The 27,324-nt window shown below is 36.3% G+C and overlaps 4 protein-coding genes across 9 annotated transcripts; 1 reads left to right on the plus strand and 3 right to left on the minus strand.

Annotated features, from left to right (window-relative positions):
- Positions 1-2,791: 2,791 nt before the first annotated feature.
- LOC131015972 (phytyl ester synthase 2, chloroplastic-like) lies at positions 2,792-7,765 on the plus strand. The gene is made up of 14 exons (XM_057944490.1): positions 2,792-3,408; positions 4,158-4,209; positions 4,320-4,375; positions 4,534-4,692; positions 4,781-4,885; positions 5,013-5,119; positions 5,458-5,579; positions 5,760-5,868; positions 6,112-6,242; positions 6,330-6,699; positions 6,764-6,877; positions 6,971-7,056; positions 7,215-7,324; positions 7,408-7,765. The coding sequence occupies exons 1-14, from the start codon at positions 3,039-3,041 to the stop codon at positions 7,614-7,616; spliced, it is 2,100 nt and encodes a 699-aa protein (XP_057800473.1). The 5' UTR covers positions 2,792-3,038; the 3' UTR covers positions 7,617-7,765.
- A 4,799-nt stretch (positions 7,766-12,564) lies between these two features.
- Positions 12,565-13,238, minus strand: LOC131016020 (zinc finger protein 2-like). The gene has a single exon (XM_057944573.1). The coding sequence runs from the start codon at positions 13,193-13,195 to the stop codon at positions 12,764-12,766; it is 432 nt and encodes a 143-aa protein (XP_057800556.1). The 5' UTR covers positions 13,196-13,238; the 3' UTR covers positions 12,565-12,763.
- A 2,129-nt stretch (positions 13,239-15,367) lies between these two features.
- LOC131015976 (uncharacterized) lies at positions 15,368-23,063 on the minus strand. Of its 6 annotated transcripts, none has more exons than XR_009098807.1 (7): positions 21,963-23,063; positions 19,835-21,101; positions 19,447-19,692; positions 18,794-18,874; positions 17,603-18,052; positions 17,292-17,443; positions 15,368-15,751 (listed from the first exon to the last, which is right to left on the minus strand). XR_009098807.1 is itself a non-coding variant. In XM_057944497.1 (6 exons), the coding sequence occupies exons 2-6, from the start codon at positions 21,041-21,043 to the stop codon at positions 17,387-17,389; spliced, it is 2,043 nt and encodes a 680-aa protein (XP_057800480.1). In that variant the 5' UTR covers positions 21,044-21,101; positions 21,963-23,063; the 3' UTR covers positions 16,881-17,386. The 6 variants fall into 6 exon arrangements, 4 of the variants coding, with proteins under 4 accessions (XP_057800480.1, XP_057800482.1, XP_057800481.1 ...); XR_009098808.1 differs by lacking the exon at positions 21,963-23,063 and adding an exon at positions 21,689-21,755; XM_057944497.1 differs by lacking the exon at positions 15,368-15,751 and having other exon boundaries at positions 16,881-17,443.
- A 71-nt stretch (positions 23,064-23,134) lies between these two features.
- LOC131016003 (probable inactive shikimate kinase like 1, chloroplastic) lies at positions 23,135-25,648 on the minus strand. Its single transcript, XM_057944548.1, has 10 exons — positions 25,343-25,648; positions 24,778-24,827; positions 24,623-24,677; positions 24,469-24,541; positions 24,295-24,382; positions 24,113-24,195; positions 23,902-24,028; positions 23,721-23,799; positions 23,563-23,633; positions 23,135-23,475 (listed from the first exon to the last, which is right to left on the minus strand). Exons 1-10 carry the CDS (start codon positions 25,536-25,538, stop codon positions 23,407-23,409), a joined length of 891 nt encoding a protein of 296 aa, XP_057800531.1. The 5' UTR covers positions 25,539-25,648; the 3' UTR covers positions 23,135-23,406.
- Positions 25,649-27,324: the final 1,676 nt, after the last annotated feature.

Consider the following 27,324-nt stretch of genomic DNA (forward strand, 5'->3'; position numbering starts at 1 on the left):
ATGCGGAAGGCCAACTCATCGGGGTTCATGTCGGAGGTATCTTTACCCATGATGATCAAGTCGACGAGGTCGCATTGGGCTTGGGAGAAGATGTTCATAACCTTGACCATGTTCTCCATGGCCTCACATGCCCGAGTTTGGTTGTTGGACAACTCCGCCTTCTTCTTGCCTTCGTCTTTCTTCTCCGCCTTTTGGCCTTGAGGCCGTGTCGAGTTACTTGGCTCGCTATAGGTGGTAGTATGGCGACCATCCGATTCCTTGGACCGCTTGGAGGAATGAATATCCTCGCCAATCGATGCGTATTTTTGACATTCGCGAAGCACTTGCCACGCGCATATGGATACTTGAAAACACTCCCGTGCTCGACAGCATACATTTATGTTGCTTTGCCGGTGATTTGCTCGTCGCTCATGCCGGATGCCCAATTTGCTCGGCACTTCTCGTAGATGGCTTCCCACAACTTCACGTCCTTTTGGACGCGTTAAAAGTGACTTTATTTACATCACATCGCGTTGGATCGTGCTTGGGGACCATTGAGCATTGTATTTCTTCAGGATATCGCCCCAATAGCTTGCTCCTTTTTGATCGGCACCTTTGATCGAGTCGCATGTGGCCTCCGCATACAAACGACACACTAATATCGTCTCCGCCGGGGTGTAGCCACCTCTTTGTTTGGTAGAGGGCGGCATGTAGCCGACACTTCGGGTTCGGCCGTCGCCGCAAATTGGACGTTCAAATTTATTCCTTCGAGACCCGCCGTTTGAAAAGCGTTTGAAGATTGAGATAATGGCGAGAACGCATCATCAGGTGAATTTGGATTGTCGAAATTGGAATTTTGGGAGTGATTGCTCCAATATTTTGCCCAACTCTCATCTATGATTTCTTGCACAAAAAATAAGAAATAAACAAGAAGAAGAAGATGAATGAGAAAGGGATGTGAAAGTGAATGAAAAGAGAGGCAATTTATAGAAATAGGTAGAAGAAAAAAAAATTGCAAGTGAGCCAATCTGTCCGTTTCCAATCCCAATTCAAATTTATTATTATTTAAAAAAAATTGTCGAAATTTCAAAAGACGTTTGGCGAGATTGGCTATATATTTTTTATTATATATTTGAAATGCTTTTCTTGGGGAAATCAAAAGACGTTTGGCGAGTAGGTTTAAGGACATGCATATTTATAAAATGAATGTATAGAAATTGTGAAAGAATTTTTTAAAAATGTGAAACATTCATTGATTAGGTATATATAATTAATAAAAATATATTTGTTGCATATTTTTGCATGGGATGCTTGTATGTTTGGCGAGAATATTTTAGAAGACAATTTTCCTTTAATATTGTATATAGAAGTGTTCATGGTTTAAGTTCTTTGGTATAAATTAAATTTATGAAATCAAAGAATACGAAGTTATAAGAGAATCAACGAACAAGAAGAACGACAATAAAAAGTACTACTATTAAAGAGTTTATGAAAATAGATCTATATTAGAGTTAAATAATTGAATCTTCTGAGATGATAACATAAATAATATTTTTTAGATGTTGATTTTGTAGTAGTTAAATAAAATAATGAATATCAATAGTTGCCTCTAAACATAGTTTTTAAATATATATAACTAAAATTTAGTGTTTTGGATTAAATTACCTCCACGTCCTCTCTCTTTTTTCTTGTACGTACAAAACATGTTCTCTCTCTTTTTCTTTCTTTTGAACTCATCTCTCTCAAACCCTAGTTGCTCCGCAGCTCATCTGCCGCTTTGAATTCCTAATCCTCCCACTGTGCCGCTAAATCATTTACTCTGACGCGCCACCATTACTCTATCATCATCTACTCTTATAAAATTCTTCTTTTCCGAACTCTCTCTCTCTCTCTCTCCCCCCGACGAGCCTTTTTATAACAAAAAAATTGTATATTGAATACGCTCGTTATCACCTGTAAAAATTCTGCATCTCTATTGTTGAACTTTCTGAAAAATTCACATGCGAAAATATATGTGTGCATATGTTGAATCTCTATTGTTAAACTTCTTGAAAATTACACTTCTGTGAAAATATATTCGTGAGAAATTCCCTTCTTCGATTTTTTGGATACATATCTGTTGTTGGAATGCAAGAAGAGATTATGTTCTGTAGTTGCAATGCTGTCTTCTTCCATCCGTAGCTGCAATTCAAGAACAATTTATGAGAGTAATTTTGTAAGTCGTGCAAAGATGATGTAGAGGAAGTAAATATTGAGATTTACGTGATATTTATAAATGTTATTAAATCGTGCTATGTAACTGATACAATCGTGTATGACAGTTAATATTTTACTTTACTGATTATTTTATTAAAGATTTAAATCATTTAATTTGATTGAAGTGGTTGATTACAGTTATTTTTCTATTGGTATAATTTTTTTTTATCATTTCTATTGGTATAAATTAAATAAGTATAGTGGATGCTAAAATAACTGACAATATACAATGAATTTAAACAAATAAAAAATTTCGGTGATTCAGTTTCAACAATTCAAAAAAAAGATTTGAATTTGAACTCCACAAAAATCGGTTTTAATTAAAACTTTTCAAAATTGCGGTCAATTACAATTTTTAAAAATTAACGGGAAAATATAGCCGTTGAACTGCTCTTTTATATAATACTATATAGATATATAGATTGCCTTTGTTACCTCAAAAAAAAAAAAAAAATACACGCACTATTTTTTATCCAACATCTCTAAAGTGTATGGCCGCCCTATCTAGAAATATACAGTTCATTATTAAGTCAATACTATGTCTGGTGGTTATAGTATCTACAAGTCGCAATTTAAGTATAAAATCCGTGTTGGTATTTCTAATATATAGCAGTAGACTAGTAGCTCAATAACTCCAATTCAACTAATGTATGATTTGTCATTTTCATATATTTCATTAAATAACAGAAACAAATTCTTCTGTGTGTGTGTGTCTGGTTAATAAGCACACGCAGTGACGCGCACACACTCTCATAAATCATAATGCAGAAAAACATTTGAGCAATTTAAAAAATACTACATCCATGGCCACCACCGGTACTGGGGCATTCGCCGCCGGTATCTGGCCGTTGACCCGCTGCCGCGATGCATCCACCACCACCGCGAGAATTAGGCCAATCTCCAAGTCTAAGCTATCGGCCATTCGGACGGAGAAGCAGGTAGCTCCCTCCGTTTCCGACAACGGCGCCTTGGGGTTGGGGAAGAAGCAGCCGAGTAGTGGAGGCCGTGGCGAGCGGGAGGCGGAGACGGAGAACCGGAGCTCCACTTTGAGAGATTACTTCGAGCAGAGTAGAGAGTTGATTAGTAGATCGGACGGCGGACCGCCGCGGTGGTTTTCGCCCTTGGAATGCCGATCGCCGTTGAAGGATTCGCCTCTTTTGCTATACTTACCTGGTTAGCTTATCTTTTTATTTTTATTCAGTTTTTTTGTTCTTTTCCTAAAAATACGGTGTGATTCCTTTGTTGTTACATCAAGTTATAAATATATATTCACTTCATATGTTCTAGTAAAATGAGCGGCGAATCTTTATATAGTAAAGAAAAATTGTCTTCATTTTATGAAATGAATAATTGAGATTGAATTATTAATTTTCTTTTTTTTTGTAAATAAAGAATATTTATAAGGTGCATTTACTTTAGTTGTAAAATTTTCAATAGAAAATGATGAATAAGAAAAGATTAGAAAATATTATCTTTTTCTTATTTTCTTTATCGTATGTTTACTCGAGATGAAAATATGAGAAAATATTGGAAAATATTTGCACACCCCTACCTTAAGATAATATTATCCAACATTGGAGAGAAAATGAGCTGTTCAAGAAAATTTTCCACCCTACCGGAAGAAAATTTTTCATCATAATAAAGATTTGAAAATGATAAAAAATAAGTGAGAATGGTGAAAAATAAGTGAGAAAATATTTTTTCTCTCATTTTTCATCAAAGTAAACGCACCCCAAGAATAAGAGATAAAAAAGATGTGGTGTCATGTTTTAAAAAGTAAAGTGTCATGTTTTTTATGGACATCAAAAATGACAAAAGTGTTATACTTTTCGTGAACGGAAGGAGTATTAGATAGAATAAAAATATAGGATATTCATATTCACCAAGTTTGTTTGCAATCAATATTTGTTCCATTTTTGCAGGGGTGGTTGGAGTAGGAATGGGACTTTCATTGCAACATGAAAGACTTGGAAAGTAAGTTCTCTTCTCTATTATATGAAACAGTATAGTATCATAGGTTTTTTTTTGTTTGAGATTATGTTTAGATCAAATGTAGTTGATAACTCAATTATGTGTCACACTAGGATATTTGATATATGGTGCATGCACATCCCTCTCACAGACAGAACATCATTCACAGGTTTTTGTTCTCTCTCTCTCTCTGGTTCCTCTTATCCCTTAAATGACTCAAGATCACAACAGCAAACTAGCAATGGCACATGAACTATCTCACATGTGGAAATTTAAAAGAAACTAACAAAATAATTTAGTATTTACTGATAATTTTTAATCTCACAGACCTGGTAAAGTTTGTTGAAAATGCTGTTAAGACGGAGCATTCGCGTTCTCCAAACAGACCGATATATCTTCTTGGGGAATCTTTTGGGGCATGCCTCGCACTTGCTGTTGCTGCTCGTAATCCAAATATTGATCTTGTCTTAATCTTGGCTAATCCAGGTACTTTTTGCCTTCGATTTCTTACATTTGCTACCACTCATTGTGAACTAGCATCTTAATCATTTTCTGTTCAATCTCTTATTGACAGCCACCTCTTTTGGAAAATCTGTGTCGCAAAGTCTGTTGCCGTTGTCAACTGTGATGCCTGAGCAGCTCGGATCCGGTTTACCTTATTTGCTAACTTTACTGTTAGGTGAATGTTGTTTAAGGTTTTGTTTAGGATGATAAAATGCTAGAAAGGTTAAATGGCTTATCTTCTCATGAAATTACTGTGTATTGTGCTATAGACTAGTATTCATATGAAGTTTTTGGTTAATTAGGTAACCCTGCAAAGGCGGTGACAGCAGCGATGAGGAAAAATCTTCCTTCAGAACAAGTGATTGAGAATCTATCTCAGGAAACTATTGCAATGTCCTCATATCTTTCTGTAAGACTCGTATTTGTAACATAAATACGTAAATAGGGGATGATCATATCTGCCTCAAATTTTTTTCTGCAAATTAATTTCTATCTTGGCTACTTGTCTCTGACTCTCTGCAATTTTAGTCCCAAAGTTGTATGATATTATAAGCAAAGGTATTAACAAAAGTTTTTGAGACATAACTATTACTTCTCTGTTTCTAATTTGTCATTTTTCTTTCTGAAACAAGTTGCTAGATTTTGCAGAATGTTTCTCTTTAGAACTATATTTGGATCGACTTATTTCTTACTGACTAGCTGTAAAGTTTCACATTATATCCAAGAAAGTAACGATTAAGGTCACAGGTGCTCTCTAAGCTTTTCAACGTGGAAACGCTTCGCTGGAAGCTCAATCTGCTCAAATCAGCTGCTGGATTTGCCAATTCACGACTTCATGCAGTGAAAGCTCAAACTTTGATACTTGCGAGGTTGTCAATCATTCCCATCTCTCTGAATATGATGATTTCCCAGAGTTGCTTTTTTACTATAATTCATAATTTGAACACAGATCCATCATATTTTACTACTTCTCACCCTCTAGCTGACCTCATCATCAGTATCCACTTGATTGTTCTTCATCTTCAATCCTATCCATGTTACTATTGCAGTGGACAAGACCAGTTGCTTCCAAGTAGAGAGGAAGCTGAGAGACTTCATCAGGTGCTGCCAAAGTCTCAAGTCCGTCTATTCGAAGACAGTGGTCATGCCCTCTTCTTGGTAGGTTGATACCCCTCTTTACTGTAACAGAACGCTATGTTAGATGAAGACATACGTAGCCAGTATATCCAGTTAGAGTAGTGGAAAAGCTGTAAACACATAGCAACCAACAATCATACACCTAGGTTATGTCTTTGCGAGATTGTTTTAACATGAAATGATCTATTATATTACGCCTTTGAGTTTTGCTACACCGTGGTACTTTTTGCACATGTTAATCTCAGGACATCCATTTTCACGCAGGAAGATGGCATCAGCTTGATCTCGATCTTAACCGGTTCCAGTTTCTACAGGCGTGGAGCACGCCATGATTATGTCTCTGATTACTTGCCACCATCCCCTTCTGAATTCAGGAGAGTCTATGAACCACAAAGGTAAAATTGAATTCACTATCTACCATTTACTTTTCCTTTCTGGTGTGAGTTTGTCTTTTTCCTAAATATATTTATCTTTTGAATCAGTTGGATTGACGCTGCTACTAATCCTGTGGTTCTGTCGACTACGGAAAATGGAGACATTGTTAGAGGTCTTGCTGGAATTCCTTCTGAAGGACCAGTACTATATGTTGGTTACCATATGATGCTCGGCTTTGAGATAGTGCCTCTCGTGTCCCGTTTCTGGACTGAAAGGAATATTCTCTTGCGAGGAGTGGCACATCCAATGATGTTTACCAAGTTGAAAGAAGGGAGGATGCCAGATACATCAGCCTTTGACACATTCAGGATCATGGGGGCAGTTCCCGTATCAGCACCCAATTTCTTTAGGCTTTTCTCTTCAAAATCGCACGTGCTACTCTATCCTGGAGGAGTGCGTGAGGCTCTTCATAGAAAGGTGATGCAAATTTGGCATCCCCTGATGAATCGCGAACAATTTCTCAGCTGTCGTTACATTTCAGGGCGAGGAGTACAAACTATTCTGGCCAGAACAGTCAGAGTTTGTTCGGATGGCAGCTAAATTTGGAGCAAAAATCGTGCCTTTTGGCGTTGTTGGAGAAGATGATGTTGGTCATGTAGGCTTGAATACTATCTCTTCAATCTAGCCTTGTTCTTCAACGTCAAAACGCAAACACTCTAATACACAAGTGTATCTTTTTTTTAATCAGTTGCTCATGGATTACGATGATCTGAGGCGCATTCCATATTTCAGAAATTCTATAGAAGAGCTAACCGCGGAGGTGGTGAAGTTGAGGTATCATTACATGCGTCCCTTTTATCCACTAAATCCTTAAAAATGTCAAGTAGATTATGTAATGAAACGAGACACAAATCTTTTATCTACACAAACTGCAAACTTTGCAAGATGCAGCTAATTATGGACATGACATGCATGCGCGTGTCTCATCACAGGAGCAACACAGTAGGAGAGGTAGCAAACCAAGACGTTCACCTTCCAATCATCGTACCCAAAATTCCAGGCCGGTTTTATTTCCTATTCGGGAAGCCTATAGAAACTAAAGGTCTGTTTGTTGAAGCTCAAATGAATCAGCTTCTGTGTTTCTATGTATCGTTGAATGTTTGTTTGGGTGATGTGTTTGTTCAGGAAGACAGCAGGAATTGAAAAGCAGAGAGAAAGCTCAAGAATTGTATTTGGAAGTGAAAAGTGAGGTGGAGAAAAATCTTGCTTATTTGAAGGAGAAAAGAGAGAGTGATCCTTATAGAAACATATTTGCTCGTTTGAGTTACCAGGCAAGCCATGGGTTTGAATCTGAGGTACCCACTTTCGACTTCAGCGACAAAATGCACACATAATATTAAGGTCAGACGAGTTCCTCTATTGTTATACCTTCACTACTTATCGAGAATGTAATTTATATTATTCATATTAGTACTAGTTATTTTGAATATTTGTACATGTACATTAATTTGACTTTGAGTAATAATAGTCGAAGGTCGAAATAGATTCGATTCTTTGTTAATGCTAAAGTTAGAAGTGGTCATTTGTTAGAGAATATGAAAGACTTTTAAAACAAGTCTTACTTATCATACCCCCTTAATTTTGTTACTATGGCTTGTGCAAAATGTTTTTATGCATTTAATCAGGGCATTTTTTTTTTTTTTTTGGCCTTTTGTGTTCCCTTATAAAGGTACCAATTATACACATTAATAGTAGGAGGCTAAAGCAGTCTAAGGCACAATTTGTGTATTTTCTATTTTACCCCCATTATATATTTATTATTATATTTATAAAATATAAATCTATTTTAATATACATTTGTTTGTCACCCAAATTTATAAAGAATACTTTATATCTATAGCTATTGATAAGGATTATAAATAAATATATCCATTCAATAATTTATCTAATAAAAGTAATAAATTAATAGATTTTTTTAAAATAATAGATTATCAATTAAAATAATATTAATTACACGTACAACGTATGTTCTTTCTGCTAGTTCTAGCTAAAAATATACTTTGTTCGTCCCAATTGTAGTGTCACATAGCTTTTGGATACGGAGATTAAAAAATGTGTAAAAAAATAGATAAAGTGGGTTGATGAAAATTATTTAAATATTAGGTATAGAGAGATAATATATTGCCAAAAAGAGAATGAGACATTTGTGATGAGGAGCAGAATAAGGGAATAAACGAGACGTCACACGTGTACGCGAGTAAAGAGAACATCGAGTTGAACTCATGGGAGAACACTTCCAGAGGAGTCGATTAGCAGCTCTGAAGGAGGAGGCACTCAGAGGACACCCGTAGCTCTGATTGAGGACCGAGAAGATAACTTAGAAGGAACAAAGGACAGAGACCGAAATAGAATTCTGCTCGGAGAAGAAACAACCATGCTCATATATGATGATGTCGCCAAAGTATACGGATAACGGATTCTGACATATCAATTTCAGCTCTACCTCTATGTTACACATATATCGCGTGACCCGAATACGAAATTACTATTTTGCCCCTGAGCACGTGTATCCTAGAAAAATTACTATTACTATTGAGACAGATGGAGTATAATAATAGAAATATAGATTAGAATATGAAAATAATAGATATTCTCTTCGTCCCCCATATGACTTCCTAGAAGGAAGAGACACAAATTTTAAGAGAAAAGTAAAGATAAATAGAGTATTGAGAGTAGTGAAAAATAATGGTAAATGAGATATTATTAGTGGTGGGATATAGTCAAACAATACAAAATGAAGGCTTTTTTGGGATGAACCGAAAAAGAAAGTTAGAAAGTTATTTAGGGACAGAAAGAGTATTTTTATTATTACCTCCGTCCCGTTATTAATGGCACGTTTCTTTTCGGCACGGAGATTAAGGAGAAGAAAATTAGGGAATAAAGGTGTATGGTCCACATGATTAGAATTGTGTTTAGGGATTGTTCATTATTTCTAATTTATCAATATATAAAAATATTTATTTCTTGATTCATTAAATAGATTTAAAATTTGTAATTAATTAATCATTTCTTACCTTTAACACTAATTTCACAAAAAAAAGGTTTTTAAAGTAAAATAGGCAGGAAGATTGCATTTTTTTTTCTTCTTAGTTTTGTTAACTTCATCAGCAGAAACAGCTGCTGACAAAATTCACGAAATCAACAAAAATCGAGATGAACTGGAGTAGTTTTGGGTATTAGGAAGAACATGAACTGGGATGAAAAATCAAAAATTCATGAACTGGGTGAAATCAACACAAAACAGAATCAAAATACCAGAACAAAATTCACCAAGCAACAATAAAGATCCTAAAAATCAACAAATATTCACAATTCATGAAATTCACGAAATCAACAAAAATCAAGAATAAGATTCCAGAAATTGTATGAAATCAAGAATAAGATTCCACAAAAATCATGAAATCAACGAAATCAAGAATAAGAATGAGATTCAAAACAAGAACAAAATCAACAAAAATCAATGATTGAGCCGCTCAGATCTGGCGCCGCACTGGTGCTAGGGTTTCACTCGGAGGCGGCGGCGGATGGAGCAGGCGCAGAGGTGTGGAGGCGCAACGATGGAGCCGCTCAGATCTGGCGCCGCACTGGTGCTAGGGTTTCACTCGGTGGCGAAGGAGGCAGCGGCGGCGTCACACTCAGTCCACCGCCGAGCCGCTGATATGATTTCCTCAGAGGGGGTGGAGGCGCGACAATGGAGCCGCTCAGATCTAGCGCCAACCGGTGCTAGGGTTTCACTCGGATGCGGCGGCGGATGGAGCAGACGCAGAGGTGTGGAGGCGGTGGAGGGTGGCGGCGGCGCTAGGCAGTGGAGGCGACGCTAGGGTTTAGGAGATGGTGGTGGAGGGATGAAGAAGAAGGTAGAGAGGGCAGGAGAAGGCGGCGGGTGGACGCGGAGTCGCCATGGAGGAGGAGGAGAGACGAAGTCGCCGAGGAGAGGAGGAGAGGCGACGAGTGAGAGTAATCGGGAGAGAGAGAGCGAGAGAGAGAGAGAGTTAAGAGTGAGAGTGTTTTTTTATTTTTTTAAAAGTTGTTTAATTAGGCTTTTAATTAGGGTTTTAATTAACATTAATCACTCCCTTATTTTTTCCAAAATAGGAAACGTGTCATCAATAGCGGGACAACCCAAAAAGAAAAACGTGTCATTATTAACGGGACAGAGGGAGTACGTCCTTACATACTTATACCATTTATATGAATTTTGTGTGTACACAATTTTTGTAAATTATATAAGTATATATGGACATAATAAAAAAATATTGTTATTATTTTCATATTTTTATTTGCATGATTATAATTTCCTTTTGTTATAGTATGAGAAAGACTAGAATTAAATATTATGTCTAGTTAGTTTTTTTTTGCAACGTATTATGTCTAATTAGATAATATGCCATATTGCATTTCTTACTTTCTTAATTTGAATTACATTGTATTTTTTTATTTTTATTTTGAACAAAAGGGTTCCTTAGACCCAGAAATATAATAGTAGCGCGCGCAGCTTTCCTTTCTTAGTGTGTTTCCCCTCCTTTTTGCCTTTTTAAACCGGAAAAACCAAATTATTATATATATACATATATCTTGAATGATCTAAGCATACAAAAATAAATATGAACTCCGAAAATTAGATGGACCTTACGGATTACAATAATTTAGAAACCCAATGAAAATTGTACAATTATATAGGAATCTGCACAAATATAGCATCGATTCTCTAGCCACTTATACTATTTTTATCAATGCATAATTAATATGATTTCACTTCATTTTACGATAAGGCAATATTGAAATATACATGGTAGGCTGGTAGTAATCTCCAAAATAAACCTAAACAATAGATGAAAGCCAATTTCTAGAACACAGAATCTGGTTCGATGAATTTTAGTGTGAATAAACTAGACAAAAGTTAATTACTACTAAATGAGTCGCTGCCTATTTTACAATTCCCTATTATAAGAGCATAATTCTTACTCCATATCATATTAACAATAAAAATAAAGATTTCAATATTACTCCCTCCGTCCCGCTCTAAATGTCTCACTTTCCATAATGAGACGTCCCACTCCAAATGTCTCATACCTTTTTTGGCAATCCACTCAGTCTATTAGGGGTGAGCATCGGTTCGGTTCGGTGCAAACCGAACCAAAAACTCATGAAAACCGAAAATCGAACCGATGGTTAAAATTGAAACCGAACCGCACCAATTGGGGGTCCGGAACCGAACCGATAAAACCATCGGTTTCGGTTCGGTTCACCGAACCGAACAATGCAATTTTTTTTATCTTATTTTTTTCGAAAATACCAATTAAAAATTGTAAAATAATGTAAAATACACAAATTTCAAATGTCAAATCCCCACAACATGAACATGATAAATAATTATATATTATAATTGTGAATTAGGGTTTTAGTTTTAGGTTAAAAAATTAGAAAAATAATTATATATTATAAAATAATTATATATAATAAAATATTAATATGTATCGGTTCGGTTCGGTTTAAAACCAAACCAAAAAATGGAAACCGACACCAAACCGAAAATTTTCGATTTTTACTTTTCGAAACCAAACCGAAAACTGAACCAATAGAATTGGAATCGAACCGCACCAATCTAGTGTCGGTTCGGTTTTCAGTGTTGGTTCGGTTTCTGCTTACCCCTACTGTCTATATTTAATATTTAAACAATTCCCACCAATCAATTTTATCTATTTTATACCCACTTCATCTATTTTATGCATATTTCTTAATTTTCGTGCCAAAGAAAAAAAATGAGATATTTGGAAGAGCACGGAGGGAGTAGTATTATATAGAAGATACAATATGTTGTTAGGTTGTACGGCCCCCAAAAATGTATGTAATCAACAGAAGAAAAGGAACAGATTTCACTGTAGGCGCCAACTGACAAGTGACCGCCTCTAAACTTTGTCTCCACTAACACCACACTTCTATATCTATATCATCATATCTCAATTTTGCATATCTTATTCATTTTTTAACCGAATAAACACAAGTGTGTCCGTGTGTAGTATATGAATTAATTGAAATATTAATTAATTATTCTAATATTTCAAGACGATAGCTGCAGTAAAAGTGTGCATGCAAAGGCGATGAGCTCATCATATGATCGTCACGATTTGTTAAAACCGCCGGCCGCCGGCCGCCGTCGTCCTCCCTTTCCTTCTTTACAGATCATAGCAACGCTAAAATGATGAACAATTCAAATATGAAATCATATATAATCACGAAAGCCATTAATTTAATTTCACAGTTAATAACAAATGTCTTAGCACCATGCACATATATGATATATATCAATCTCAACTCTGAAATTAAACAAACTTATATTATCGCAATATTCCCATCAATCACCCCTAAAAATCAGTTAATCTCCAGTTTTCTCTCACATAACCTTTGGATTAAACCCTAATTGATCAGTCATCGCAACCTAACGCAATCCAGTTAAAAAAAAAATGAACAACAGAATTCATCACAAACGAAGCGTGAGATCGAGGTTTACGTTGTCGCCAGAATCGTCTACCGAGAACCGCTCGGAAATCGATCGTCCACCGCCGAAAACCGCCAGAGGCGCGGAGCTCGAGCCGTCGTCCAGAGACTGCTGCAGCCAGTGACCGTACGACGGCGGCGGCGGCGAGTTGAGTTCAAACGATGCGGCGGCGGCGGGCGGGTGGCTGTGGGGGCGGGAGACCGCATCTCCGGCGGCGAGATTTCTTCGAGTAGCAGCTCTCTCGCGCTTGTGCGCGTTCTGATGGCCGCCTAAGGCCTGAGAAGTGCAGAACTTGCGGTTGCAGTAGAGGCAGGAGAACAATCGCGAATTGGAGCACGAATTTGACGGAGGATTTAGTTTGTTCGACGGATGAGTGTTTAGCTTGAAGAAATCGTACGTGCTAGGGTCCGCCATTGATGTGGTTCGAAGGTGAGAGAGAGAGAGAGAAATGTAGTTATGGTAATTAGTGTTTTGCGCAGAATAGTGTGTAGAAATAGTGGGAATGAAACTAAAGCTGCTGTAGGCTTTTTATCTGCATTTGAGTTTAGTTTGTTACTTTGTTTTGTCTCTTTCCACAACATTTTATTTTACCTTTGTTTTTCTTACTCATAGTAATAATTATTTCATAATTGTGTAACTTAATTCATTTTATCTTAATTTGTACTTAATAATCGAAAATTGTCTTGAGGTAATTATTAAGAAAACGTCCCAAGTTTGAGATTCGATCCATCACTTTTTTTAAAATTAAATTTATGGACAATTAGATAAGCTAAGAAACTCATAAATATTATTAAGGGTTCGTTTACTTTGATGAAAAATGATAGAAAATAGTAGTATATATTTTCACTATTTTTTTTACTATTTCACATGTTTATTAGTATAATAATAGAATTTTTTTTGTGCAGCTCATTTTCACTCATTTTATCTACAATGTTGGATAATATTATCTTTGTGTAGTGGTGTGAAAATATTTTTGAACATTTTCTCATTTTTTTTATTTCTAATAAACATATAATAAAAAAAGAAAATATTTTCTCATTATTTTTGAATGAAAATTTTACAACCATGTAAGAGTTGAAATATATCTGAATGAAATATTTTCCATTAGGGGTGCAGTTAGGAAACAATAAGCTGAGTAAGTTTTTGCTTGCATTAGAAAAAGGAGACATAAAAACAAGAATTGTACCAAAATATTTCATTATCCTCAACTGACAACCAATTCTTTTTTGTATCTCCAATTGAGTAAGTCTCTATACAACAAGTAGCAAGAGAATTGTCGTGATAACTTGTATAAGAATAATTCCACTATTCCCCTTGCATATTTTTGTTTCTCCAAACTTGGAAATCAGAGCTTGTACTTTTTTTGTGATTGGTTCACTTTGAACTCACTTGTCACACATTAACACTTCAATATGAATTTATACACACACATATTGCGTCAAAATTAATTATTGATTTAGAATTAATGGGACCTAGTGGAGTCCTCCAATTTTGAATAATATTTAGTCTTTAGTTCAATCATAAAATTATTGTAACATATTTTTTATTTTTTACCATGTGCATCCTCGATCTCATAGTTAGAGTAAAAAAGATAAATTACCACGTAAAGAAGATCTCGCATAGTTAAATCAAGAAACCGTGGATATTTATCTCTTGGGGGTATTAGACGTAATTATACACATTTTGGAGGTTTTTCTTAAATTGCACATGAAATACTCGGTCTTTCAATCTTTTCAATTTTATACGAAATTTTAAATTTCCCAAAATCAAAGCTGAAATTGGCTATTAAAAATTTAAAAGTTGCCAAATCTGCTGTTGACAAGCAGCTTCAAATGTCAAAACGTCGTCGTTTATCACTAAATATATGAATTTCAAATCCAAAAAGCGGCTTCAGGTATCATCGATAAGTTCCACGATGGTCTTGAAAACATTAACAACTCTCCTATAAATTTATTGTCATGATATGAATCATTTCTTCACAAGCATGACCATATATACTCTTTGAATCTGCTTCTCAATTTGGTTGTGAATCTTTTCTTGAACTCGTCTTGGATTCCCCTCAATTTTCAAAATTCCCCTAAATCAAATTATTTATGGAATTGAAACTTATAGTTGTTATAAACAATGACATTTTGATGTGTTTCAATATTATATCGTTTTTGCTCACCGCCAATTTGATCACGTTGAAATGTCAAACTCTCTCAACTCAGCTTTGATTTGAGAATTAAAGTAATGTGCAAAATCAAATGTGTCTGTTACAATTTCAAAAGAAGCTGTATCCTCTAAAGTTTGCATATTTACAAACAAATAACCATATTTCTAGTGACAGAAACAATATGGTAATTTAATGGTACGTGCATGGGTGGTACGATTTTGCAAGTTTTAATCGAAACTAAAGGGGCCTATATACATATAGTGAAATTACACAGAAGCTTACTGAAATTGACAAGACATTGACAGTATGGGCTTCACATCCAAACTATACATTTGTACATATATATATGAATGAATATATATTGTGATGTGAGGAGACGTGTACGATGAGAATTTTGATACACAAAGGAAAGAGGTGATTGTCCAATCGGATGGAAATAAAATTTTCATCATTTTTTGCATCTCAACCAAAACTAACCCTACAATTGAGGGAGAGGTAAGGTCACGTAGTAGTAGCTTTGTAATCTTGTGCTAACACAAGCCACAGACCCAATATGGTAATTTAATAAAGGCCAACACGTTTGGGTGAAATTATTGGCATTGTGTTTGGAATATCATTTATTTATATTGGAAGCTATATTTTGTAGCAGGGGCAAAATGGTCAAAGATGTGTAGTGCGGTGCGCTGAATATTGCCATGTCGGCTCCTCGTTTGGCCGCAGTGGTTGTTATGTCAGACTACGCCAGACCTATCTCTCTCTCACACACACTCACAACAGAGTGAGAGAGAGATGGGGGAAGGAAGGAAGCTGCAGCTCTGCAAGCATAAACCAATTATCAAAAGACTTGCTTAAATTGATATATGTTCCAACTGAGGTGTCAAGGAATGAAGGTCCAATTATTAAGGCACAAACAAGGAAATTTTATGAAAATACCACACCAGAGGACAAAGAATGTGCTTATATGTCACACCAAAACTTCTACCTCATATCATACCCGTTATCAACACAGACCAGACCCATGGAGTAACAAAATATGCATGTGTTTATTACTCCCTCCGTTCATTAAAAGTTCCCCAAAAAGAATGCTCGAGTTTTAATAAAAAATGATGAAAAATCATTTGATACAGGATCATGTATAAAAATAGTATTTAAGGAGTTATAACTGTAAAGTTGATAGCGTGGTTATGTACAAAAATAAAAAATAAGGAGATTGGTACAAACTTTTTAAAGGCATCCCAAAAAAAAGATCGGGGCAAACTTTTTAGGGACAGAGGGAGTATTTCTTTGAATTATCATTACAAATTTTTTTATTCTTATAAATTTAGTTCATATGTGTTTATACTTTTAAATTTGGTTCCTCTATTTCTATGGGTGTATGACAATTGAGTCCTATATATACATACTTTTCCTTTGAAATTTGGTGGGGTTCAAAATAATTAAGAGTTTAGAGACTCAAAATTTAAAATGTAAACTGCAAGACTCAATTTCTATACTACTCCGCAGTATAAATACCCAGTCAAACAAATTGGAAATTTCAATTATTTCTATTATTTAAAGTTAATGGATGTGTAAACACATGATAAAAATACTTCTCTTAGTCGGGGTGAGATCTTAATCCCTCCAGTGGACCTCCAACTCCGTTAAATTCGGGACAATGTCATTTAATTAAGTTGGGGATGGAGATCTCTCAACTTCTCAATATTGAATACAAAAATGCATATATGAATTTAAAATGGCAAATAATAATAATAATAATAATAATAATAATAATAATAATAATAATAATAATAATAATGTATACAAAATATACATGGAATCTACGATACTACGAAAGGAATCCACTATATCCTAACCCATTGAGTTGGATTTGATGTGAATCATACTCTCTTCGAATGACGTTCGAGTTTGCTCTACGAATATTTCAAAAGGAAATGCACTATATAATAACCATCTAAACTTTTCAATTTTTATTTATTTTTACATTGAAGGGGAGATGTTTGTTCAACATAACACGCATATTACCAAGTCTTACTAGTTACAATAGAAGACTATCTTCGAATTTGGATTCCCCAGTGCCCCTGCAGTGTCCGAAATGGCAATATCTCGATCCAAAACGACATCGTTCTAGACCAAAGCATAGCGTTTTAGGGGTTGCAGCACACAGCAAGGGCTACATGGGAATCCAAACTCTGCTATGTTCAAACCCGTCAAATTTACAGCGACACGCCACACGTTGCAAGAATTTATGAAACCCAATATCCTAAGCCTAAGGCTGAAGAGAAGCAAACAGCAACATTACACATGCGTAGTAGAAAAGACACCACATATTTTTGATTAATTTAAATTTTTGTGTACCTTATTCCCCTGCATTCTTTACATGTTAGCGCCATAGAGAGCAGTGGCTTAGATTAAAAGACCTACAAACATAGTCATAACCGGAAACAGATACTTCAGCTGCTGATATCGAAGTACTTGGGATCTTCGGGGAAGTGGTATTCGACGGTCAACTGCAGTAGACCATAAAATCCAACTCAATAACACTGGCTGATGGTTACTTGGCTTTAAATATATCTAAATGCAAAAGACACACAACAAACAGCAATCGACAAGGCAATAAAATGTTCTGTAGTATACTATAAGTTTCTTAAGTTTATAAAACTACAAACCTTTCCCTCATCAGCATCTGAATGGCGTTGTGGAAACACAACCTTCAAGTCATCGTACAGATAAAATCTTCTATGTTCCTGCGTGTCTGTTTTATTTCTTTCTGAAGCCAAAGAAGGATCTGATTGCCTCACTGATATTGAACTTCTTTTGGAGAGAGTACAAACAAATCGTAGGTGAAGAGCATAACGAAGAGCACCAACAGACGTTGCATTTGCAGTCACCCTTGAACAGAAATGTTCACACTTTACCTCAGTTCTGCAGGAAGCATCGACCTCATCATTCTGGCATGAATAGCATCCTAAGACCTGATTGTCCATGCCACTGCAATTTTCGTCTGAGACCAGAGAGGCCTTCTTTTCATCTTTTCTGCTAAACATTTTTTGTTCTTCCCTTCCATGAAGGGGATCTGAGACTGAGGAAGCAAGAAACACCTTCTGACGCAAGAATGTCTGTTTGAAAGAACAAAACGTAGTTAATTTATGGACTCGGGAACATATCCAAAAATTGGTTTTATCTTTTGATAGGAGACCTATATCGGGAAAAGTACATAAAACGTTAAAGAAATAATCCTTCTATTTATTTTCTCTAGTGGTTGACCATATGATGCTTCAGTCCAAGGATCACAAGGAGACAATTGCACTAGGTCCATTGGAAAACATCCTTCATGTTCAAGTAAGTTCTAAACGAATTATTTTCATCTTCCTCATTTCATTTAGGCAACCAATGGTTCTGCTAGAATGTCAGTCCCCCACCCCACCCCAACCAGAAAACACACACGCACACACACACAACTCAAGCCTGTTGCATCATTGGGTAAAGTAAAACATCTAAAAGCTCAAAACTCATTGCCTCACTAGATGCGGCCAAACTGAAGAAGACACAGATGAGGAACTGTGAGCAAGAGAAAAGAAAACAGAGAATAGAGAGAGCTACTAAAGAAAGAAGAGAGGAGAAGCTTCTGGGGTAAAGGATGTAGTTACACGGACTAGGTTGGAACTGATTTAAGAGAGCACAGCACTTCCCCAAAGTACAGGAAACTATATAATATAAGGTAGATATAGCATAACCTGCCTCATCCACCGAGAGACGTGTGATCTATTCCCTCTCATAAATTTGCAACCAAGATGAAAGAAAATAGGGTATTATACATCCCATGCAACATGAACAGACATTAATGTACTAGAACTGACCTTGGTACCAGCTGGCATGTCAGTTAAGTCGTAATTACATAAGTAGGTGTGAACTGGTGTCTTCTCGGGATTGCTCAGGACCTGTGGACCATTCTTTACGTTAATATAAATTTCTACAACCATGATGAAATATTGTCCACAATACCCTCAAATCACTGAAGATACATAGATTGGCACATGAAAGAACCTACAACAGGGGACAGAATGTGTGGGTAGGAAATTATCTGTAAGCTAAGGAAAAGAAATGAAAGCTTTTAGATGCACATGGTCAGATTTTGATTTTTAACAGCATTCCAGTTCACAATTTACTGAGCATATTTAGTACTATACCTTGGCTTTTGAAAAGGAAAAACAATAGCCTATAGATTGAAACAATATGCCAGTATAGTGTTCACAGAAAACAAGAAAATGGTAATCCAGGAGTTCCTTCACAACTAAGGTTCAGCAAGAATTCAAAAATCATTACTGGTTATCCAGATAAACCAGCTGGGTTCCTCAACAGTCAACACAAATGTAGCTAAACAATATGATGCAAAGCCAAATGTATGGTGCAAAAAGGTATGCTGCTATCATTTCCAAACATACCCACCAGGGAGAACAGTCAATACGAATGATATGAAGCATGTTCCATAATGAAAAGAAATAGAAGATACCAGCTGAATGCACCCTTTCACAGGAATACGCAGACGACTCTTTCCATTATGTGGATCACAATTGTCAAGAGTCCCTTTTTTACCCCTGCACTTATTTGAACGTGAATTACCAGCAAGACCGATAGATGCATAGTATAATAAATAGCGGTCTCCATCCACACTGGTCACTGCAAATGGAAGTTTCTGTGACTTTGGCGAGAAATTTCCACCTGTTATGCTAAGTATAGCAAGGAAACCATCTATGTTCTGTACAATTTAAAGAAAAGAAATGAAATAGTTTAGATTCAAAGCCTTTTGCCGAACCTCAGGTCTGTCAATCTACAAAACTATTATTGGGTAATCAAAACACACAGAAAGCAAACCTAGAAAATTAAGCAAAAGAAATAACCTGACTAAATCTTCCCGATGCAAGTCGACCAGACAGCAGAGACTCCTCAAAGGACCCAACCAAAGACCTCCGGACAGGAAATCCCCGCAAATTTTTCCCCAGTCTTTTACAATTTACACTTTCAAGATCTCGAAAGAAAGGCCAGTGTTTTCCAGTTCTAGTTTCTGAGGAAGAAGATTGGGCTTCTCTATGAATAATGTCAGTATCCTCACATGTTATTCTATTGCTCTCCTCTTCTTCAGAGGAAAATATCACCCCCGACATGCTCTCATCAAGAGAACATGCAACCTTTTCCAATATCTCCAATTTCTTACTGCTCTTTACCCTGACTGAAGATTCTAATTGTCCAGAAAATCTTGGCCTAAGCGGTGACGAAGACAGAGGGTAAGACCCTGGTTTAATAGGTACTGACTTAGGCCCTGACCCTACCTCACCTAGTTTGGATAACGAATCAGTTATGGATGAAGGTACATATGGAAATGGAACTACTTCCTTGTCCTCCAACACAGGGCCATCTGTGAAAAATATTGAGGTGGTTTTGCTGTATTTATACAGCCTGTCATTTAGTTCTGAACAATTAGAAATGGACCAGATTGGCATAGTTGAGTGATTTTTGCTGCCAACATTTGCTTTTTTACTATCTTGTGCTAAAGAAATGCTATCTTTACTGGAATGGCAACTATTCTGAAAATTCCTGCTGCCAATATTCAAAGAATCACCATCAAATTGTTGATAGAGAAGCATTTTATTCAGTGGAGAAAGCATTCGTTTCTTGACAAGTCCACTGGACTCAGTTTCTTTAAGGCTGAATTTTGTCGAAGCAGATTGACAATAGCTACGTACACCATCTAATCTGTCAAACGACGCATCTTTCTCAGAACAGTTGAAACCAACAATCCTTGAAATTGGGGGTTGAACACTCCTCCTGGTTTCAGGAGTTGATGAGTCCTCAAATGGTAACCTTTCGAGAACACTATCAGGTGCTGCATCCAAAAACCTTTTCTCAAATCCATCAGGAGATTTTGAGGTGTTCCACCGAAAATCTGGCAAAGAATAATATCTAGAATCCCCAAATGTTTGGTTTGCAGCTCCCACACACACCCCACTCACATTAACACCACCATATTGTGGTATGGTATAAACAAATGTCCCTAAAGGACTAGGTTCACTTTCAGATGCCTCACAAGATGAGACTTGAGGTAATCCCATCTCTCTCCAACAAAGTAATCAACTGTCCTGATAAAATGGGCAACTTCTTCTAGCTTACCTGCAGGAATCAATTAATTGAGATTGTCAGTATAACCAATCCAACAATGAGAAAATTTTCAAGTATGCAATCACAAAGAACGTAACAAAAACTCCAAGTACAATGCATCAAACTTCCAATCTAAATACATTCCTCGCCTCAATTAGCATCCCAGCCCAAAGGCAATATCCTGGAATAAAATGTGGATCGTTTGAAAATGCAACATCGAGCTTGCAATAAAATCATATCTAGTTCCTAAAACAATGAAAGCTAATTCTGCGAACACCACATATAACTCTTATCAACAACAAAGAAATGGGATTTTCGCAATAAATTGCAGCAAACAAGGCACGGTATACTACTTATTCTGCACGAAGAGGCTAAAATGGCACAAACAACAAAATCAATAAGGAATAAAATACATCTAAAGTAAGAGCAACTCGCAATCAATTCTAAGATACAACAGACAAATGAAATAAAAATTAGAAATATCGGGCGGAAAAAATAATAAAAGAAATAACAGCTCCTTCCCGTTCCTAATCCAACACCTCTGAATGAAAAAACAAAAACATAAATGAAATAACTACACAACAATTTCAGAAAAATACAGTGTATATGAGCTCCGATTTCTGAACAGAATATCTAGAAAATCCAATGCCGAATTAAGTTTTCCAAAATCCACGTTCCGATGTAGGAATGATCACTCAACAAGCAATGAAGATAAACTCACCGAACAACAAAACAGTTACTTCTACGGCACACATTCCAGTCGCAGGTGGAACCAAAAAAAATCAAAATAGTAAATAAGCAGCTAACAAAACATTTGAAAAGTTCTTCATCAGCTATTCCAGAAAAGGCGGAGATTCAACGGCAGCGACTCACCGAGATGGAGGTCTCCAGCCGCCGATCAAAGCTTCTGATCGCCGATCAAGCAATTGTTCATCATCTGGAATAATATTATAAAGAAAATGATAATGTGTATGAATTTGTCCGTAGAGAGAAAAGAAAAAAAGGTGGAAAAATAGAGATGGAGGAGGAGTTTGGGTTTATGCTAAAGCATTATGTACTGGTGACTGGTGGTGTGAGCAGACTAGCATTTTTCACTTTCTTCTCTTTTTTAATTCTAGTAGCATTAATTTTCACTTCTCCATATTTCTCAATATTCAATGCCTTCGTAAACGAGGTAAATCACTCATATTCAACGTTTCGTAAATGAGGCAAGTACGTGTAAATTTTTCCAAGCGTTTCGTAAATGAGAAAAATCGTAGTACTATAATTTTTTTTTTTAATCGTGTTTTTTTGTAAAATTTCGTTCATTTTTTTCGTAAATGAGGTAAATCGTATAAATATTTCGACTTTGTTTCGTAAAAGAGGTCAATCCTGTAAATTTTACGGCGAGGTAGATTATAGATAGTGCAAGTGCAATGCACCTGAACGAAAGGAGTTTTTTCTATTTTCTTCTGTTTAGGCCCGTAGAAATGCATAGTTTCTTTTTCTTTTTCCCCTTTCACCACATTAAATAAAGGAAAAGGGATGTCTTGTTTTTACGAGAAATGAACGACTTCTGATTTAACAGATTAATTAGTACTCAACTTGGTGATTAAAAGGAAAAATATTAGTATGAAATTGAAAACGTTGGTATATATACAAAATACAAATCTTAAAAATTCGGAGTTATGCATGTGAATTCAAGTAGACACGTTGAAATAATATTACCAGGTCATGCAGCAACGTGGCATTCACTTATTAGTCATTTTACAATTTTTTGTCGCGGGCCACATATCGCCAACACACATTATTATCTTCTAGTGATTGCCACTCCCCTAATCTCGATTTTACCCACTCCAAACAATAATACTTGGAGTACAATATTACAATCTTCTCTTTTGACTATAGGGTTACTAACTAGATTCCCGTGGAAATAAATTTCCAAAAACTATTATCCCAACATATGTAGCACAGATCATCTCAAAAAAAAAAAAAAAAAACATGGTAGCGCAGATTTTCAATTTTTCAAATCAAGCTGGTAAAGGGAGGCAAACGGGGACAAAACATGTGAATATGGGCCACAATTCCATTCATGTTGAATCGTTGATTTGACCACATGGCTACTTTAATGGGCTCAAATAATGGGTTTAAAACCGAAGGAGGGCCCAACAACAGACACACACACACACAAACATACGACATATATCAATAACAGAGAGAGAGAGAGAGAGAGATGGAAGGGATTAGAGACGTATAGTGAGTATCTTGATGGAATAAATTCCTCACAATGAGCATGTGCCAGATTAATTTATGACATCTTAGATCATAAACTTGGCGACTAAAATGGTCTGGCAGCCTCTTCCATCATCTTCTTTACTCTCATGAGTTTTTCTATTTCCTTAAGAACCTGTTCAAGAATATTTGTTGGTCAAATTTGGATTGCCATTGACAAGTTTCAAATAAGCATTCTTTTCAGGTTTCAACGGGTACTTACCTCCATGCACATATCCTCAGCCGTCACAGCATCAAGTTCGTCATAGCCATAACCTAATTGAGAAGCCACTTCTGCCAGAGAGAGAGAGGAGGGGGTCAGAATAAACATACAAGACACAATGTGAGGATAAAGAAGAGAAACATGACATAGCCTCTCACTCTGAAGAGAAATGGTGGCATCAGCTGTAGAATATCCATTTAGCCCACTATTGTATAATGCAGCCAGTTGATCCAGAATCTGTGTGAAATTAAGAAGTGAAGCGCAACTGGTGATGCGTTGGAAGTCCAAAGGGAGACATAGCACGAAACGAATAGCAACTCAAGGCACAAAAGAATGAACCTCTGAAGATGATTTGCATATTGGCGTATCAGAAGCCGAAAGTTGAATCTTGTCATCCTCCAACTCTTTTGCCACCATGTCTAATGGCACGTCTATCCAAATAGAAACTCCATGCCTTAGTAGCGCCCTATATGACAGTACGCATTTGGTCACCACAGACATCATGCAATGCATAATTTAACAGTGGACATCCTCAGATGAAACAACTTACAGATTTGTTGCACTTTTAACAGCTCCATTTCCAGCACAAACAACCAATCGGCCCATTGATGACAATTGTTTCAGTACTTCCGTCTACAATAAATTATAGGCTCATATTCATCAAAACATAAGTTATATTGCATATAAACAAAACATAGTTTAGCTTAAAGAAACAAAACCCGCCAAAGCCACCTCTGATGCAAGGTATCCATCTTCATCACTCTCTATGATTGATATGGCATTAAGTTTTCCTCCAGCAGCTTCCTCCACCAGACCATCGCTGCAGAATGAGATCAGGCTTATTGAAGCTAAACTATAATAGCACGGTCCTACCATCCAAGTCAGAAAAAAAACAGTTGAACTTACCTGTCAAAATAATAGTATCGCAATGCATCAGCAAGAATCTGCCCCAAACCCGATTTATATGAGCTATTTATCCCTGTAACAGCAGAAATGTAAAACCTAACAAACAAAGTCCAAAATATGTATAGATGCACAAGTTCGTTATAAATATTCTCACCAACAAGAAATATGGACGTTCCCTTTAAATCAGATGATATCTCCAATGCCCTATTCTGAAATGAACTGAACAGTTTAATCAGTTCCTTAAATTAGCATCAAACCAAATGGAGCAGTTAAAAAAAATTCAAATTGCGCCAGAAAACTAAGCCTCACTTTGATTGCTAAAGACAGATCACGTTCAACAACCTTTGTAGCCACAGAATCTAACAAGAAAGAAAAGCAAACAATTAGCATAATTTTAGTCGTAGGTATCAATCAAATCTCATTTCAGCAAATACACTAGCTATATATTCAAGTCGAACAACGCAGCAAGAAAAAAAGCTAATTGAAATTCACTTAAGACCATAGCTTATGTCACAAGCTTTCGACCTATTATCTAATCCTAAACAGGAATGCCGTTTTTGTTTGAAGCCGGACTCTGAGGCCAGATTGAAACAAGCAGAGCTACCAGGTCATCAAAGTTGGATTAAATTAATTTTGACTCAACTAGTCATTTATCCCCAAAATTCACCATAACCAACATTCATAATGCATAACAAATCACCAATTCAGTTTGAAGCTAACAGCGTAGATTCTACCATATCGATTGATTTCCGCCTCCATCACATACTTATCCAGTGAAAAAATTTCCTCGAATTAAAACCTTAATCGCTCCAAAATCAGAAATAACACGACATAATCGGTCTTCAGCACTGCAAGCTCATTTCAAAGTCTTTACCTGAAGTGCTATTCTCAAGGACGGCGCGGGTAGGAACAGCAGCAACAGCGCGCTGTGAAAGTTTAGGTTTTAGAAACAAAATTGACGAATATGGGGGAAATCGAGAATTAAGGTGAATTCCGGTGGAAATGCTGCGGCGGAGCGGCGGGTGAATCAGTGATGGGGAGCTGGTGCTACTGGCTTGGATTATCTCCATATCCACCACTAGTCCCTGCCAAAAGTATAACAAAATAGCAATGGCACGTTGTGTTTATCTCTCACTTATTGGGCTATAGAAAAATGATTCGGTTATTGGGCCTTGAAAATGATTCAGAGATTGGGCTTAAGACGAACTAAGAAATGTTTAACAAACTAACGTAATCCTTTTTTTGTTCACTATAGCCACTTCTTTAAAAAAAGTAATAAATTTTAATAAATGTGCTTCTCGATGTGGATAGTTTTATGTGACCTTCTCATGATTAAAAACGATACCTAATGGGCCTCGACTCGAAGCCAGGGCACTAAGATTTTATTATTATGTTAGCTTAAAGAGCTTGGGAGATCTCATGTGAATCAAACGGTGATCTTGTAATAATGTGTTAAAGTAAGCTACGCTGTAGATTGTAGGATGAATTTCATTTGTAAAGTGAAAAATGTACTATTGATTATCAGAGTACAAATGAAACGATAGCAATCTATTTATACAACTATAGAAGCTTCAAGAAGAAAACAATCATAACTAATCTCTTCCATCTAGCAAATTTCGAAACAATGCGATCATGGATAGGCATCAAATAAGAAGCGCGAACTCTACCAATAAAAATAGGGACTCTCAAGTAAATAAAAGGCATGCGGCCCACTGCAAAACCAAGTTGACGATTGATACGTCGACGCAAACCGTTGGCCACCTTTGCCGTGTAGAAGATGTGAGACTTAGATGGCGACACCTGTTGCCCCGATATAGACCCATAGAAATCCAGAATATTTTTCAAGATTTTGGCATTCTTCTCCGTGGCTCTATAAAAACCAAGTTATAACTAATCTCTAATATATTAACTTGAAGCTAACTAACTAACTAACTAATGAACAAGAGCTAGCTTGCTATCAAGCTCTAACTATTGAGCTTGTGTTCTTCACTTGCGCTGTGAGCTATATTCCAATACTCCCCCATCAGTCCGAGGTAGGTTGAACTTCCACAAGATTTAGTTGATCTCTTAATAAGCAAAAACGTGAGTCTGCGAGAGGTTTTGTGAATATGTCTGCCACTTGATCCAAAGAAGGAACATACCCCACATTTATGGGGCCATCTTAAATCTTTTCTCGAATATAGTGAACATCGACTTCAATATATATATTATATCTACTCCACTTTATAAATGAATATAATTAAATGTTATCTATATAAGAAGTACAGTTTTTAGAGGTCGAAAATGTGGATTGTAATTCAAATCTATACAATACATAAAAAGGGAGTCTTTTTCCTACATTATTTTCCTCATTTTCTTCTCTCTTTTCTCGCATTTTTTTTTACTATTTTGCTCTTATTCTTTTAATTATATCTAAACAATGTTAAATTTGATACATGAAAAAAAAATATTCAGTATGCATCTTAAATTTAAGTTCATGACAAGATCGTTAAAAAAAATAAATTATGAAAAAATTAAAAATTAAAATATTTTATTGGGCAAATGTGCACATTGCCCCCTAAACTACACCCTCCTATAGCTTTTAGCCCCCCATACTCGGTCAAAGCGCGTTGACCTCCCTGAACTCCCGAAAGAAGGGTGCAAACAACACCCCGCGTTAAACGGCCGGTTAACGCAGTTAAACTTAATTTTTTTTTCTTTTAATTTGCGGTTCTCTCTTTCTCTCTTCCACCGGCTCAGATCGTCGTCGCATCTTAGGGTGGAGGAGGCGGAGAAGGCTGGTGAAGCAACTCAGTCGTGTGATACTGCCGGAGATGATGATTCGATTCAAGATCCCCGTTGTTCATTTGAATGGCG

Source organism: Salvia miltiorrhiza, chromosome 3 (assembly GCF_028751815.1).
Source record: "Salvia miltiorrhiza cultivar Shanhuang (shh) chromosome 3, IMPLAD_Smil_shh, whole genome shotgun sequence".
In the NCBI taxonomy this organism is placed as follows: domain Eukaryota; kingdom Viridiplantae; phylum Streptophyta; class Magnoliopsida; order Lamiales; family Lamiaceae; genus Salvia; species Salvia miltiorrhiza.